The sequence below is a fragment of the Gymnodraco acuticeps genome, unplaced genomic scaffold (assembly GCF_902827175.1).
Source record: "Gymnodraco acuticeps unplaced genomic scaffold, fGymAcu1.1, whole genome shotgun sequence".
NCBI lineage: Eukaryota > Metazoa > Chordata > Actinopteri > Perciformes > Bathydraconidae > Gymnodraco > Gymnodraco acuticeps.
In genome coordinates, this window is record NW_022991632.1 from 512,726 (window position 1) to 530,748 (window position 18,023).

General features: G+C 38.0%; 1 protein-coding gene across 4 annotated transcripts in view; it reads left to right on the plus strand.

Annotated features, from left to right (window-relative positions):
* The first annotated feature begins 229 nt into the window (after positions 1-229).
* The window catches only part of LOC117534258 (natural resistance-associated macrophage protein 2-like), a 22,748-nt gene continuing 4,954 nt past the window's right edge, over positions 230-18,023 (plus strand). Inside the window, exons 1-17 of one of the 4 annotated variants that reach the window (XM_034198452.1) lie at positions 230-394; positions 5,680-5,764; positions 6,603-6,671; positions 7,536-7,672; positions 7,924-8,043; positions 8,250-8,369; positions 9,058-9,164; positions 9,253-9,323; positions 9,876-9,943; positions 10,036-10,191; positions 12,715-12,873; positions 13,007-13,093; positions 13,420-13,539; positions 13,621-13,770; positions 13,898-13,971; positions 14,390-14,543; positions 15,195-15,248. In XM_034198452.1, coding sequence (XP_034054343.1) covers positions 5,731-5,764; positions 6,603-6,671; positions 7,536-7,672; positions 7,924-8,043; positions 8,250-8,369; positions 9,058-9,164; positions 9,253-9,323; positions 9,876-9,943; positions 10,036-10,191; positions 12,715-12,873; positions 13,007-13,093; positions 13,420-13,539; positions 13,621-13,770; positions 13,898-13,971; positions 14,390-14,543; positions 15,195-15,248 — 1,680 coding nt within the window. In that variant the 5' untranslated portion in view covers positions 230-394; positions 5,680-5,730. Of the gene's footprint in view, positions 395-5,679; positions 5,765-6,602; positions 6,672-7,535; positions 7,673-7,923; positions 8,044-8,249; positions 8,370-9,057; positions 9,165-9,252; positions 9,324-9,875; positions 9,944-10,035; positions 10,192-12,714; positions 12,874-13,006; positions 13,094-13,419; positions 13,540-13,620; positions 13,771-13,897; positions 13,972-14,389; positions 14,544-15,194; positions 17,828-18,023 lie in introns of those variants that run through there. The other 3 variants (XM_034198453.1, XM_034198454.1, XM_034198455.1) reach the window with 3 other exon arrangements.

Sequence of the window (18,023 nt, forward strand, 5' to 3'; positions counted from 1 at the left end):
TGTGTAAAGCCAAAGTATTGCTTACTAGTATACGAATACTGTATTATTCATATACTGTAATATTACTACTTTTACTTAAATAAAGTATCTGGGTACTTATTCCACTGCTGTTGAAGCTGGTTGAGATGATTATAAGAATAGACGGCCTGACAGGCTAAACCCAGGGCCCACAAAGCTTACTCCTCGACCAATCAGAAGAGTTAAATGACTGCACATGCGCACTAAGTCTTCAACTTACATTTGACATGGAAATATACGACTTTGCCAGAATTTAGCTTGATAACGTGCTACTTAGCTAGCCACCTGGAGATTTACACAGATGATGTCAGTTTAAAAGCCGCTTTAATCGTCAAAACACAACCTGCTGTTGTACCCTCCCATAAAGTGAACACAGGTAAGAGCGTTTTCATACTTTGATAAAGGTAGGTTAGCAGATCCCACCTGACGGCTAACGGGTACCATGGAAACTAGCTCGATCACAATAATATAGTTACAGTAAAGCGACAGTGTTGGTGTTTACAGTTTTTATAAGCATGTTTGTTAGAAGGGTTTAAGTTTACATAATATATAAAGGGTTTTGTAGCTAGTTGGTTTGACTGCAGCCACATCACCATGTAGTTAAAGTTATCAAGACCAGGGGCCAAACGGTGAAGTTCTGGTTAGCTCCTTACTAATGTTACTTTGGGGGTTTGTCAAATTAATTAAAAACGATTGCAGCAGTATATGAATGACCCGTTTACTTAATTCTAAAAATACACATATGTTGTACTTAAAGGCAAAATGCAGCAATTTAAAGAGATTACTTTTTACATCATGTTATTGTGAGCACTACAATCGGTGGGTTGACTCACGTGACAACGCTGGAAATCAGCATCATACTGAGTTGATGAAGTCATTAGGATACACTTTGACCCATATGTCATGGTTATATCATCGTCATCATTACATGTATTCAGATTCAACATGTACAACTGAGTTTCACCGTCTCACATTTAACGTGTATTTTGTTATTAACCGTAATTGACTAGACCTTGATACATTATTAAAGTGTATTAGTTGATTTTAACAGGTAAAGTGCACATTAATGGACATTTTTATAAATGCTAGTCAGGAGGCTATTTTTCATCTGTAGTCCCTGGACATCGCAACACAGCAAGCTCATGGCTTTATGTGAACAGAGGTAGGGATAACTTAGAGTCCCTACTAAAATTTAGTAGTACTTTATGTTCAAAAGGTTCAAAGGTTGTAATGTCATATACACAGCTACAGTGTAGTTGTGCAATGAAAACCTTGGGTCACAGGTTCCTCCAACATAGAGAACCGCAGTGACGCGTCCTAAAACCCGGATATAAACTCCTTCCGGTTCCTTCGTCAAAAACGCAATGCAATTTGTCCATAGGATTTTTGAAAATAGCTCGAAATAAGGTCTGTGGTTGAGACACATTTAAAAGACGGATCACGTTTTGTTCAGCCGGATAATATCCACATGTCTATCCTACTTTTATAATTTTCGAAGCATAAATCTAGTCGCAAAATGCTAACGTTATGCTATAAAGGAACTAGCAGGGTCGCGGCTTCAACGTCACGCCAACTTAAGATCCATATTCAAACACACAGATTGTAAATGGAACAAGTTGAAGTGTTTGAACAGTTTGCAGGAGGCAGGCACTTGCTTTCAAGCAGAACAGGGCAAACAAACTTAGCGGGAGTGTTTTACGTGTTCGGTATAATGACGTAAAACGACCTGGACAACTTCTGTAGTCCTATTCAGCCACTTGTTAACAACCATCGTTTTTCAGACACGTAAACTTTTCAAAAATCACCAGCGGGATCACTGCTGATGGATTTAATGTCGTAGAACAAAACGTGATCTGTCTCTTCAATTTGTGTCAAACACAGACCTTATTTGGAGCTATTTTCCAAAATCCTATGGAGAAATTGCATTGCTTTTTATCGAAGGAACCGGACGTGGTAAAAATGCTAACTTACTTCCGGGTTTTAGGACGCGTCACTGCGGTTCTCTATAGCAACATAAATATAAAAAAGACATAAAACGAATACAAAAAAACAATACAAATGGTGCAAGTTTAGCAGTCTTTTGGCCTGTTGGATAAAACTGTCCCTAAGTCTGGTGATCTTTGTCCTGATGCTGGGTACAGCCTGCCAGACGGCAGCAGACACAACCGTTTGTTGCTGGGGGAAGGGGGTCTTTGTATGTTTGTGACATAATGTGTGTGCAGGGTTCTTGATTTACTTTTTTTCCTGCAATATTTGCCTAACATTAAAAATAAGTTTTCTTAGATGTTTGCTTTGGCATTACTGTGTTGAGATTCGTTTTTTCTTGTGGTATAACCGCCTGCTACAGCCATCCTTTTAGGGGGTGTAACATTAGAGAATATTTGTCAGTTTGGGAGTTGTCGTAGATTTAATGATTGTAAAAGCTGTTCGATGCAGATTAGGCTCCTATGATGTTTTTTGAGGCCAAGGCTTTTTGGGGAAGTCAGATGAGTTTGTGACTAAGTGATGAGATTTGTTACTAAGCTTACCACTTTCAAATGTTATATTATTTCCAAACTTGCCCGTACTGAAATTATTTCCACAAGCCTAGCTGTGTGGCAATAAAGGAATATCTCCTAATTTAAAATAGTCAATTCCAACTTTTTGACTCATGTAGGTGATGGCATAAGTTGTATTTCCTGAAGCTGGTGAATAATGTTGAGTCTAATATATGGATTAAGTTCTACCACATTCTTTGCCTCTGGGAAACCTAGTCGGAGTCTTAATCTCTTTTATTACCACCTACACGTGATTGTCCATGGAGTTTGAAAAGATAAGTCCTGACACATTTTAAAGGCAGTTGTACAACTTCAAGAGTGGAATTCGGGTCACACTGGGTCTGGGACCAGTACAACCATGTCAGATAGCACAGTGTACAAAAATAACCTGACGATGTGTGAAAGTCCAAAACCAAGTCACAAGGTTCTGCAATAAAATGTATTTTTAATACACCTGCTGTAGGTTGATCAAAAGCTGAACAGAACTAAGCTGATATATTATTTAACCAGGTGATAAGACAAAGGCAGTTGACTTAAAACAAGTAAATACCTGCACACTAAAATCTCCTTTTCTAGTCTTAGTTAACAGTCCTGTTTTGATCTTCATCAGGAAAACTTACTGTGAGACATTACTTGATCAACATGATCCTCTGCAAAATAATGTTTTTATTATTAACATTATCAGTCAGAATAATGTCTTAACCCGGGGGAGTTGGGTTTTGTCACAGTTTCTCCATTTTAGAATAATACAAAATATATATATATTAAAAAAAAATACAATACAAATATATAAATGACCATTAGAAATTAAAGTAAATGTGTAAAAATAACATGACATAAAAACATTTATTTAAACATAGGTAGTGTTGTGGAAATAATTATCATAAGACGCCAATTAGTAACATACAGGACAAACCTCGATGTCTGTTTACCTTCTTTAAGGACACAGGCGGCTTAGCCAATAATGTTATTGTTCCCATTCTGTGACCGGTCAATACTGGGATACAGATGGTCTGTGTTGTGGGTACACTGGGACACTTCCTTCTCTGTATTTGTGGACTCCAAGGTAAAATCTTCGAGGTCATAAGTGTCCGAGGCAAGTAGCTCTGTGTTCCCACACTGTTTAGGCTATCTCCTCAAATATGTTGTTTACTCTCTGCGAAACCAGTTAGATGGGCTGGCAAGAGAGAGGCTCTCCAGAATTGACGTGGCAACTCTACCGTGAAGTCAGAACCTCTGACTCTTGGACTTGTGATGTGAATCCTCCGGCCGTTAACTCCAAATAAACCATCATGTGTTTGACATCAAAGCTACTGCTCTTCCCGTGTCTCCTTCCTGAGTCGGTGACTCCCACTGCATAGCTACACAGAAGTTTCCGTTACAGGTAGTATATAATAAGATGAGGCAGTCATTTAGTAGAGTGAGAGACACATTCGTTTAGAGATTTAGTGGAGTTGTTTTGATTTGATTGACGTTGGGAAAAATCATTGGAGAAAATGATTGGAGAAAATAGCATCATCATGTGTGTCTGCATACATTGTCAATGGTATTCAATTATAGGATCATTTTTACTAGTTTAGCTGGTTTGGTATCGTTTATGTTTTTTATGAGCAAAGAAATCTTAGTTTCAAAATAATACCGCATTTCAAACCTCATTTTGTACTCTTCCTAGTTCATTCACTCTGACTGCTGGCTGCAGCCACATGAGAACACACAACAGTTAAGGGTCTTGAGATGCAGAAAACTGAACCATCCTGTGGCTTAGACCTTCCTTTTTGAAAACAAGCTGGTTGATTTATGTCCACATGATGTTTTGTCGAGTATTAGGGGTTTATATTTCAAGAAACACATTTGTTGTAAACTAATATCATTTCTCAAAATGTAATCTTTTTAAATCACTTTTTATAAAGCCAAATACTACAATACAGAGCACATGTTGAGTTGTGAACCAAAGAAAGTGACACTCAGATGAAACCGTTGACCTTTAAAGCAGCTCTGTCTGCTGCCTCGTATGATCCCATAGTCACATGCTTTTTAAAGGAGCTACACTCTCTGTCTCAAATAACTTGCCGTTATATAAAACGGTTGTCTCTGTGTGGACTGAAGGTTTTTTCATAAAATGTTCGGGGTGTTAATAAAGAAGTATTAATTTGACTGTGGAGCCAAGTGTGAGAGGAAGGATGCATGTGGTGGAAGTGAAACTGGTTCCGGTGGTCAACTCAAGGTTTACTCTTAAAGGTTCTCATTAAGGAAGTGACCTCTCACATGCTCTTAATGTTGCAGAGTCATTTTTATGACTTAGACATTTTAATGAAAAAGTACATTAGGTGACATTTAATGATGCATTCAGCTCCCAAGATAATTGCAAGTCATAAGCGTGTGACTAGAAATGTTCCTGACTTTAATTCTGCAACCAAAATGGCCGTAACTGAGCCCACACATAAATGTCACAAGGTATTTCTCTTGTTCTTTGGAAAGAAATGTTACTTTGTTTTCATCACTGTGGACTTGCAAACTGCTATGATATCTCTGTGTTGTTGTTCTTATGTTGTATTTATTATCATTTACTGATATGGCCTCTTTTGTCTAAAAGAAATCAGAGCTTTGAACAGCTGAGAAAAGTTAGTTGATCAACGGCAAATTCGATGAATCAATTAATACAAAGTCATTTATTAAGCTAAAATGGCTTGGAACGCTTTTTTCAGCCTAGAAAATATGTATATTTCTGGCTTCTTTGTTTTATACTCTTTAATTTAGTTTGCTTTGGACTGAAAGTAGTAGACATTCAAAGACATCAGCTTGGGTTTTGAATCTGGGACAGACATTTTTCACAATTTTATAGACCAATCAATGAAACGGCATATTTGTTAAATAAATCGAATCAATATTGTTTTAATAAAAAGGGGAAAGGGCAAGACCATTTTGCAAATGTTTCATGATATACATTCACATTTGCATTTACTGTTATTGAGAAAACCTGAAGTAAGTCTCTTTGGGAATCCAGTCATTTTAGCTCAATGGTTGTTTGAGTGCAAATCATCACTTATGTGATAATTACTGTTTTACCTTCAACAGTCATGTCTTTCATGCTCCTCAAGATGATGTATCTGTTGTTGTATTCCAGGGAGGCTGATATTCATCCCTCCAGTTCCCAGGGATCCCTCAGCCTGCCCTGATGAAGGCCGAGCAAGACGAAGACCTCCTGGAAGGTAAAGCTTAAGACAACAGAAACACGACCATCACATTACAGACACACCTTGTGTGTTCTCCAGCATTACACACTCTGGCCATTGGGTTAGGGCTGCAATCCTCTTTCTGTGTCAGCGTGCGTCTGACAGAGAGGCTTAAAACAATATTTTACTGAAGAATACTGAACACTTTTTTATATACATGTTGCCCCAGAGCCATGGCTTGACTTTTGAAAACTCAAACTCATATTTATAAAAAATAATATTTGTTTTCTTTCTTCCTTGGAATAATTGAAGTATCTGAATGTATATTGTGTAACACTTTAAAAACACATATATCACAGTGCTTTACAACGCAGCATAAAAAAATCCAATACAATGAAAAAATAAAGTATTAGATGAGAACATCATGGAAGAATAAATGAGGATAAGGTATATGATAATATTTTAAAACTATTAAAATTAGACATAAGGTGTATGATAATTTGTTAAAACATTAAACAAACATCAGACATACATAACATGTAATAGACTAAGTCAAAGCACATTACAAAAGGTGTGTTTTTAATAGACAGACTAAGCTGTGGCTTGCTTGATCTTATCTGGCAAATGGTTTAATCATTAAAGGGCAAACAGAGAGGGCAGGTCACACTGCTATTACTATTACTATTTGCAATATGGTTCGGTTTTCCTCTATGGAAAAAAAGAGCAGATGTGTGCCTTGGCGTGCGTACTTTACTTCTCTGTCTTTTGGGGCTCGTTTTTAGAAACAGGATGTAAGAATGTCTTTAAGCGACGAATGACAACAAAAGTGATGATCAAGGCAAAGTCATTCACTTATAAGCAGAGTCATTGTTAGGAGCAGCGGACTGTGGGAGCTGCCGTCAGTTGGAAATGAAGGAAGGAAATAATGAAAGGTCCAAACTCAGTGAGTAGTACACAATGTTTTCTGGTATATCATTTGCCAGAAATGGTAAACACAAGAGTTAGAAGAGCTTTTTCTGCGATTTTACTCTTGTAAATATTGACTGTAATTATTTTCCTTTCATTGTGTTCTCATAAAACATGTTTGTTGGTACATTGGGCTTAGGAGTTGAATAATGGGTCATAATTACAGGTCTTAACATTATTGTGTAAAGACAATATGAGAATATATTGAGAATATGTCGCTTCTGGTCATTAAAACTGTGGCTCAATCTTTAAGTCCATGCAGTAAGCTGCTGTTCAGACAAGTCTAAGACGGAAGCTGTGTTTTGTCTTCTGTTCACCTTGAAATATCTGTTTTAGTTTATATTTTAATGGCAGAGCTGTTGTTGTTCCTTGGGTATCTGCTGTATGTCTGCTAACTCATAAGACTTCAGCTCTTTAGAAAGTAAAAAAAAAACGGTTTAGTCAGAACCAATTTCACTTTGCTCATGCTAACCTTGCTGTACAATTTTGGTTACGGTTAGGTGAACAGAGGTTTGAGAGTTTGGCTATGTTGAAAAGCATCAAGTGCTGTTGCTAAAGTATTAGTCTAGTATCACAACAATTATTTTCTATTTACATTAAACCAAAAATAATTTATGGGGCAAATCTTGAACCCTTTTTACTACTAGGTACTTTTCTCCCACCTAGCTGTCAATACTAAAATCATGTAGCATGGCCTACTGCAACACTGTTGTAGCAATGAAATGTGTCAGTAGAGAGTTTATCATTAAACATTAGAAAGGACTTTCAGAACTACAAAAGTGAAATCCATGTTTAAAAAGATATTTGTCATAATGGCACCTTTCTTCTCTGTTTCTATCAGAGGACTCCCCTCAGGAGAATGGAGCTGAGACAAACCAGTACAGCTCCGTCTCTCCTCCTTCCTCACCAGTAGCCCAGGATGAACCCTTCTCCACATACTTTGAGGACAAGGTGGCCATTCCTGACAATGTCAGCCAGGTAAGATCCTTATATACCACTGTTTCATGTCAAACAAGCAGCAAAACACACGCTTAAGTGTGGGTACGTATGTAATCATGTATCATCATCAGTTTCAAAGGTCAAGTATAATGTTTTAAACTTATTGGAGTTATATTATTTTTTTAGATTTTGGGAAGCTTAACACACTTTATTTTGGAATGTATACAACTCCATATCAATCAAATTACATGTTATCAGTAATGCCGAAATGTGACTTTTCCCCCATTCAGATGTTCAGCTTCCGTAAACTCTGGGCCTTCACTGGACCGGGGTTTTTGATGAGCATTGCTTACTTGGATCCAGGGAACATCGAGTCCGACCTGCAGTCCGGAGCTAAAGCCGGCTATAAGGTGACATTTTAGTATCAGTATTCTTTTATTTTGAAGGCAAAATGGCCTCTAGTCATGTGTTGTCTGTCTCTTGCTCAATTGTCACACAAAATAGGTTGCATCAACATACAGTATTTCTCTAAGAAAAGGCATCAACTTCATCATAGGTGCAATGACTTACATTTAGGGAAAGTGATTGTACTGATTTATTTGTCTTTGTGTCTCAGCTCCTGTGGATCCTCCTCGGAGCCACCATCATCGGGCTGCTGCTGCAGAGGCTGGCTGCGCGCCTCGGGGTCGTCACAGGGATGCACCTGGCTGAAGTCTGCAACCGCCAGTATTCCACAGTGAGCAATCAGCACTCATAACGCATATTAACTTCCCCTTTCTTGTTGTACATTAACTTTTCATGAATGAGACTGAATGTGTGAGTGAGTTAAGAGTGTCAAAATGAGTGTTCCATTTTTGCTGTACCAAATGGAGTAAAGTTTTAAACCTTAATTAATTAATTAATTATTATTATTTTTTTGCATGTCACTGATCAAAATCAGTATTCTACTATTTGAATAGTTAGATTACAAGGGTCGCTGTGTTTCAATGTCTCTGATCCAAACATCTCCAATACCTCCAGAGCCTATCCAAAATGTTTATTTTCCTAATCAAATATTCTACTTTAATTCATGTTTGTTGGTTTTTAGTTTTCCAAAAACAAAGTTTTCACTGCTGTCAAAGAACAGTTTGCCCTCCCCTGCTTGTCATACAAAGGGATGCCTGATGGACAAGTGACATTTGATTTGATGAAAAATCAGTTAATCCAATCAATCACTTTATTTAACATTTTTCGTAGGGTCAGAACAAAAAATATGATGACAGTCATTAAAGCCTTTTTGGTAAAACTCAATAGAAGCTTTTAATATAAAACATCAACCGCAACAGCCCTACATTTTTAATATCCTGTTTTAAGAGTATTAAACGCTGCTAAATGACATCATCTTCCACTCTCTGATTATATCCGTTCTTTTATTTCTGTTTCAGGTTCCTCGGGTCATGCTTTGGGTGATGGTGGAGCTGGCGATTATTGGCTCGGACATGCAGGAGGTCATTGGCTGTGCCATCGCTCTCAACCTTCTCTCAGTGGGCAGGTACTATTAGAAGCGCCTGTAAATATTTACAAAGTGTATATTTCTGTAATGGTGAGGAGTTACTGTAGTTCTTCTCTTTCCCCTGCAGGATACCACTGTGGGCAGGAGTCCTCATCACCATCACAGACACATTTGTGTTCCTCTTTCTAGACAAATACGGTAGGGATTCACTTACTTAAGGTGGGGTAGGTAAGTTTGAGAAACCGGCTCGAGATACACTTTTTGTTATATTCCATGGAATGCTCTTAATATCCCGATAGCAATGAATATCTTAAGTGCTTTGACAAAAAATCCATTAAAAAATGTCATCTGTGGAAGCCGTAATACTGTAAAAAGTACAACCAATCTGTTTAGCCGAGCCGGCTAAACAGATTGGATTGCCGCCCTGTCTGTCAGCCTTCCATCTCGTGCACGCACAAATGTATCTCGTGCCCTCATTGGGCGTGCCGTCATTGGGCGTGCATTGCAGCAGTACTTCAATGACTCGCCAGCAACAGGCGGCCACTTTCACCAGTCTGCTGACGTCATGTGCGCGTTCATGTGTGTTGGAGGAGGTGCTCTGAAGGAAGGGGCGGATTCTTTTCGGCTGTGTACTTTCACATTTTAGTGCACTCGAGCCGGTTTCTGAAACTTACCTACCCCACCTTTAACATTCAATGTGTTATGAAAGCTGTGCTTCCAGGTGTTGATACAGTTTGTACCTCCTTGTAGGCTTGAGGAAACTTGAAGCCTTCTTTGGATTCCTCATCACCGTAATGGCTCTGAGCTTTGGTTATGAGGTAAAAGACCCTTACAATGTCCTGGATAGTTCAAGTGTTTATTGACAGCTGTCAGATTTTGACAGATGTGACTCTCTTTTGCCTGTGCGTAGTATGTGGTGGCAGCACCAGACCAAACGGAGCTTTTGAAGGGGATGTTCATCCCTTACTGCGCCGGCTGTGGGTCTGTGCAGCTGGAGCAGGCCGTGGGAATTGTAGGCGCCGTCATCATGCCCCACAACATCTACCTGCACTCAGCACTGGTCAAGGTTAGTAGCACATTTGTTTTTATTCAGAAAAACTAGTTTTGTTTTTCTTACCAAATTGTTTGCACAGTTTTTATTTTGACAATGCAGAACATCATTGTTTGAGGTCAACTTTATTGTATTGGCTAACAAATTTAAAAGTACACATTTTTGTATTACCTCTGGGTCAATTGTTCTTCACTTCACTTGCTGTTTATTTCTAAATAAACGTTTATTATTAATACTATAGCTATTTGTTACGGTGGCCCTGAAGTGCAAGACACCACAGCATTTCACAAAACACCACAGCATTTCACATTGGACGGAAAGGGTATTCCTTTAGGGAGAACACTTCTTGTTTATGATTGGACAGAGCCAGCCAGAGAAGCACTGCTGTGATTGGTTGTTTTTGCTGCCAGTCAAGAAATGACGCTTCGTGATTGGTCAACGCCCGACAGCGCAATATGTCCCAACCGTTCCCAACCGTCCCAACACATCAGCCGTTAGCACACACTCAGAGCTCACAGCTCCTCATATCTGTTCAGAAACTGGACAAAAGTTAAACAAGTACAAACCTCAGACTGTCTGTGTCATGGCGAATACAGTCGCTGCTTTATTTATGTCTGTATGACGTTGTTGTGAGTGTGGACGGAGCAGCTACAGGTTAGCTTAGCCTGATGGATCCGATTCCATTCAGAAAACACGCATTTTAAAAGCTTTTCGCCTGCCGTCTTATCTGCAGACTTGTCAAAGCGTTAATTCATGGTTTTTACTAACCGTTATCAGTATGTAGTTACTTCGGCATCACTTTGAAACGTGTATGATTAAATCACGGTCAAATATGTTCATTTTGTTGTAGTTGGTATCTCCCATCGGATTTACATGGAGATACGCCCCTGCCCCCTCTCCAGCGCCTCTTGTTTGAATGACAGGAGCAAACACAGCTGACAGCCGCTGTGAAACTCGAGCGATTAGAGCGATGCGAATATTGGGTAGTCTCCCATAGTATTTACATGGAGATAAGCCCCTTAAAAACCATGAATTAATAAAGCATTAATTCTGTGTTTACGCCTGTCATTCAAACAAGACGCTGGAAAGGGGGCGGGCCGTATCTCCATGTAAATCCTATCGGAATCGGATCGATCATGCTAAACTAACCTGTAGCTGCTCCGTCCACACTCACAACAACGTCATACAGACATAAATAAAGCAGCGACTGTATTCGCCATGACACAGACAGTCTGTGTTTTGTAGATGTTTAACTTTTGTCCAGTTTCTGAACAGATATGAGGAGCTGTGAACTCTGAGTGTGTGCTAACGGCTGATGTGTTGGGCCAATCACGAAGCGTCATTTCTTGACTGGCAGCAAAAATAACCAATCACAGCAGTGCTTTTCTGGCTGGCTCTGTCCAATCAAAAACAAGAAGTGTTCTCCCTAAGGAATACCCTTTCCGTCCCAATGAGAAATGCTGTGGTGTTTTCTGAAATGCTGTGGTGTTTTCTGAAATGCTGTGGTGTCTTGTGAAATGCTGTGGTGTCTTGCACTTCAGGGCCACCGTAATTTGTAATATTCATACTAGGGCTGCTCAATTAATCGTATTTTAATCGCAATTACGATTATGGCTTGCAACGATTACGAAAACAACGTAATCGAAATATAACGATTATTTTTGTATTATTATTATAAATGTTTTCTTAATTTTTTTTTGTATTGGTTTTTCAGTTGAGTTATACTTAAAGTTCAGGGTAATCAACTGTTAAAAACATACTGTTAAAAAAAATGTTCTCCAATAAATTGATGTTTTCAAAGTAAATGGATAATCGTTTTTAATAATCGTGATATCAATTATTGACCCAAATAATCGAGATTATGATTTTTGCCATAATCGAGCAGCGCTAGTTTCTTGCAAAACATCTTTAAGAGATGACATGAGCAGCCCTACCAGCATTTGCCATGGTGGCCAAAACATTTTTATTTGGTCTTAAATTGTAGTTCAACATTTATTTCCTGTTACATCTGGACCATGACGGTGGGCCAGCCTTTAATGTTTAACTTAGTGGAATATGTTGAATATGTTTTACCAAAATATTGGCTATATGTTAAGGAGTTTTCAGGTTGTGACAGTGCACTGCAACATTTATTATTTTGATATTATTTATTTAAATGTAGATATGAATGTATCATTTATTTTATTTTATTTTGTATTGGTTTTTCAGTTGATTACCCTGAACATATAATTCAACAGTTAAAATTATTATTTGTATTTGTTTTAAAGTACAATAAATGGATGTTTTCAAATCAATGAATAATCGCATTTAAGAATCGCAATTATTGACCCAAATAATCGAGATTATGATTTTTGCCATAATCGAGCAGCCCTAATTCATACACATTTTTTGTAAACTGTGAAGCAGTCCCATTTGTCCTATACAATATAAAATAGTAATTGAAAAGCTCAGCATTATAAATGCCATTTTTAAAGATTCTTAAAGCAGATGTTGGTTGTTTGATGGTTGTGTTATTCTGTTTAATTCCTTTTATACAAGTCTCGGGATATTGATCGGAAAAATAAGAATGAAGTAAAGGAAGCCAACAAGTACTACTTCATCGAGGCAACCGTCGCTCTGTTCATCTCCTTCCTGATCAACGTCTTTGTCGTAGCGGTCTTTGCCGAGGCCTTCTACGGCAAAACCAATAATGACATGGTGAGAATCCTGCCCTCTTTACTGCTGTTCTTCATACTAAAACCAAAAACATATTTTCTGTTAAGTACGGTTGACCAACATTGTGCAGAGCCAAGAGTTGTGTCTTAGCATGTGTTTGTGTTCCTGGTTTCAGAATCAAAAGTGCAATGAAACCGGCCTCCTGCCAAAAGATCTCTTCCCTCGTAACAACGAGACACTGCAGGTGGACATCTACAAAGGGGTACGTCCTCCCAACAGTAATATATAATTGTGTCTTGACATATAACGTCACTTCCTATAAATAAAAACCAGATATACTTACAGTATTGGTGCATAGAACAAAATCTATATTTTTTCATGATGTATTCGAGAGGATAAGAACGCATCGCAGATCTTTTCATGATATTTGAGATGTGTCTCAATTCTGTGTGGGTTCCCTACGACTGTACATACTTATTATGTATATATATACGTGGCGTTTTTTTGCAGTTAATATACAATAGTGTACGAACCTGCATTTTGATGAATAGATTGATAACTTATTTCCGTATCTGTTTGTTTGCTTAGGGAATTGTGCTGGGCTGTATCTTTGGACCTGCAGCCCTCTACATCTGGGCCATAGGAATCCTGGCAGCGGGACAGAGCTCCACCATGACAGGCACTTACTCTGGGCAGTTTGTCATGGAGGTAGGAGTGTGTTTTGGTACCTTGAAATGTTTATAAAAAAACAAACATAAGTGCTCAGGTTTTTCTTTTGTGTTTTTGAAGGGATTCCTGAACCTTCGTTGGTCCCGTTTTGCGCGGGTTCTGCTGACCCGCTCCATCGCCATCACTCCTACACTGCTGGTCGCCATTTTTCAGGATGTTAAGCATCTGACGGGGATGAATGACTTCCTGAACGTTCTTCAAAGCATGCAGGTCAGGAAGAATAATTTGTGAAAGCCCTTATGAGGGAAAATGTGTGACTTTAACCCACTGCTACTCTGTCCTATTCTGTCGTACGAAACTGTAAACATATTCATTGACCTTTCTTTCTGTTCAACAGCTTCCTTTTGCTTTGATCCCAATTCTGACCTTCACCAGTATGAAATCCATTATGAACGACTTTGCAAACGGAATGTGAGTAATGTGATTTATTTTTATCATTAATACCTGACTATTCAGGATGTTTTAGTATCAAAGTTAATTTAACTTATAAACCAGAAAATGGAAGGGAGGAAATCTTTCTTTGACAGCCTTTTTTGTTAAATGTGTTGTGATGGGGGTCTGTGTTTACTTATTCATTGAGAAATCATGCAACTTCTTTGCTCAAGGTCATGTGAGTCATTCTGTTCTAGACAGTTTTATTTGAAACTGAATGTTCCTCTCTTTAACAACATATACTGTAGGATGATACTCATCCAATGTTGTATTCTGACAGGCCAATATTGGATTATGCAAACTAGGAATTTACTTAGTGGTTAGATGGAACACTTTCCAGGAAGCTGTTAAAAACCCTTTATTTCTCAATGGTCTAATGAACTGTCTGTTTGTTCAGGGTGTGGAAGATTTCAGGAGGCGTCGTCATCCTGGTGGTTTGTGCCATCAACATGTACTTTGTGGTGGTGTACGTCACGGCGCTGCACAGTGTGCTGCTCTATGTCCTCGCTGCTCTGCTCTCCTTGGCCTATCTGTGCTTTGTGGGCTACCTGGTGAGTCGGATTACTTCTCATTATTTGGTTTTAGTACTTTGACATTTGGTAAACTTTTTTTTTTAATGCAGACAATGAATCAGTGACGAGCACAGTAGGATAAACCTTTTGCTCTTGATCTTGCTACAGAAAATATGTGGTTATACTACAGTGCTGCCAACCTAGTTTTCTTTTCCCCATATTAACCAATAGTTACAATCACCAAAATTAATAAATCCATTGTAGTAATTAAACTTATCTAACAATCAATATATGTCTTCTCTTCATTCTTACATTTCTAATTGTGAGAACAAACACAGTGAAGTGCAGACAACTGAAGCAATTAAGGTTAATCACAATCACAATCAAACTCAACCAGGATCCAGTAATCCAACATTTAAGGTGCTGCTAATCTGAAATCGGTAGCATGACCAATTTAGTTTACTAGGTATACAAATAGTTACTTACTTACAGATGGTAAAAAAAAAAGAACAGTTTGATTTATTTGTGATGTATTGTTCAGGGTTAGGGTTATGATGAAATACATTTTTGTTTTGAAAACTGTCTAATGTATTTAAATGTTCTGTTTTAGGAATGTTTAAGTGAAACAACATATTTCTCGCACACCCTGTTGTGTCTTGACTTCTCCCCCCCCCTGTGTTTTGTCTGCAGGCCTGGCACTGCTTGGTTGCCCTGGGGGTTTCCTGCCTGGACTTTGGCAGCAGGGTAAGCAATCCACCTGCCATGTTGATAGAGGAGCACTCTGAATACGACTCGTAGTGCCGAACAGGACAATAACCACCAGCATTCCTCTTGGAAACACTGAGCCCTGTACACAACCAAGACTTGTGTAGATCATGTAGCATGTTGATTTTGTGTAGGGCTGGGTATCGGAATGTGGTGCTACTTAGGTACTCAACAAACTCAATTTATAATGCACCAGCACAATTAAGGGCAGTGTTTAATGCTTGATAAGGAAATATATCGGCATCATTTGGCAAATTAATAATTGTTACAATCCTTAAAGGCAACAACTATGATCACCTCTGCTTGTAAGCGACATACTTTGACAGAAATGGTTCATAACATAAATTCTCCATTGACGTTAAACCCAATTTTTTGTAAAATGAAATCTCAAAAGAAACACTCCACACTGTCTTCTTCACTTTTGTCAGGGATATTTTTGTAATAACTTTTCTGTTCACAGACCTAACGAATAATATGAACAGAAACGTTATTAACAAATGTCCCTGACTCCAAGTGGAGATCTACAGAAAGTGCACCAGCTTTTTATAACATTTGATCAGACTTTTGAAAAACAAGCACCTCAGTTTGTATTTTCACCCCATCTTTATGAAGACATTTCCCACAGTCTCTGTGCTTCACATAACTTTGGACGTCATAAGGAGGATGATGGAGATCAGTGAAGGTTAAAGGATTTAGACAGGATGATTTTAGACTATTATTATTAGTATTTTGTAAATGTTATATTTTCCTGCATGTGAGAAGCAGAAAGATATGCAACCGATTTGTTGAAAGATTTGTTGTTTCTTACCATTGTTTCCAATAAGTATTAACAGACCTAACTGTATACCTATAACAGTTACATCCTTTTTTTGCCTGATTATTTGGCTTGTTCTCTAAGACATGTACAAATGCTAGCTGCATCCCGCACTCTGATCTCTGTTTACCTTGATTACCTCCTAGTGTAGTGTTATTATTTTCACTCCGTCTACCTCAACATCCTCCATTGTCTCATTCCTCTGAACCGTCTCTGTAGCTGTTTGATTCTTTGGATTTTTGCATCTAACTATTTAATAACAATTGTCAAATAGTTCTCAAAAAAGTTATGTTAAAGCAACTATATGTACCAAAAATCACCAAATGATATCCAGCCCTAAATGTACCCAATTTGATTATTATCAGCTGATTTTAAATGGGTTAATTTCAGTGGTTATCAGCCCCATAGTGTGTCGGACGGGGCCTGCTACACCCACTATAGGTTTTATCACACGTTTGATCACCAGAAGAAGGAAAACAAGAAGATGACACCTACCTCTAGTGACTTTAGCAAATATGACAAAATCAAAGGCAGGCGATGTCACGAGAAACTCCATTAGGGGTGGGGGATGTGAACAGGGAACTGGTGTTGGCGCCCCATCTAAGTTCACAATTTGTTTTGTCTTTTTGTTTACATCTTATTATGTCAGTTTTCGCTTCACAAGCATAGTCACTTTAACACAAACACATTTTTTCTCCTAGCTATAACAAAGCAGTTTGGTTGGATAAACCTAAACAACTATTTTGTTTGTGTTGTTGTCGTTGTTTTAAATTTGCACGCATGAGAACGGTAGCGATAACCACTGATAACGGCCTCTTAATCAGCCGTTAGCCTTCAAATTGTGTGAGCTGATTCCTGTCTAACGTGTCACAGTTTTAGCATCATGTATTACCATACTCTTCATTTGTTACGTCCTAGTTGATTCTTGGTTCTGTAAAGTCCAGAGTTGAAAGATTGTACAACCAAGCCTGTCAATGGGGATTTTTTTCAAATCTAAAAATTAGCCTTGCATTGTAAAATCCAATTTGAATGGCTTAAATGGAGGACCGTTATTGTCTGACAAAGTCTAAAGAAGAGTCATTTAAAAACCTGCTGTAGTGCTGCATATTGAAAACTGTTGTGTTAACCCCCTTTGATGTAAAAGAAAAACTTTATCCACAAAATAATCATTTGTAAATCAATTTCACACCCTGTGTTAACTTTAATACTTCAGAAAAACTGAGAAAGTGTTTGATGAATTGTAGTGAATGGGGGCCGCATTTAACAACAGCAAAATTATAAACATCTGTTATGTGGAGGTTTTTTTAAAAGTATGAATTTACTGAAAATGCATGTTAATCAATGTGTTTGGGAAGTAGTGAGCATACGACAGGATTAAAAGCCTGCGCCGAGTTATGTGACAGTTGGTGAGCTAATGTTTTTTAAAATAGTTTTGCTGTTATTATATCCGGCCAACTTTACTTCAATTATGAGTTATGATATAGAAAAGTCATGTTGTGTGTGAAGTATCTCTTTTTAACAGACTCCATTCAAGCAAAGTTTCATATGACCGTCACCCCTCCCTCTTTTAGTGCCTAAATAATCAGGATGCCAGTGACTCTCAAATGCTAAAGTGAGCTTATCAGTGAATCAAAGCTTAAGTGTGATGGAAGATAAGCTTGTAGTATTGTGCACGAGTTGCATCATACATTATTAACTGTGAGTTTAGGTGTTGAATAAAGATCCATAGAAGTATTAAAACCATGATAAGCCTCTAATTCAGAATGGTTGCCTTTGGGAAAAGCTACATAGAAACATATTGTATAAAGAAGAAGAGAATTAAAAAATGGTCGAAATGTTTAAATCCATTACAAGGTTACTTGTAATATATATATATATATATATATATATATATATTATATGTAATATATATATTTATATGTAATATATATGTGTGTGTA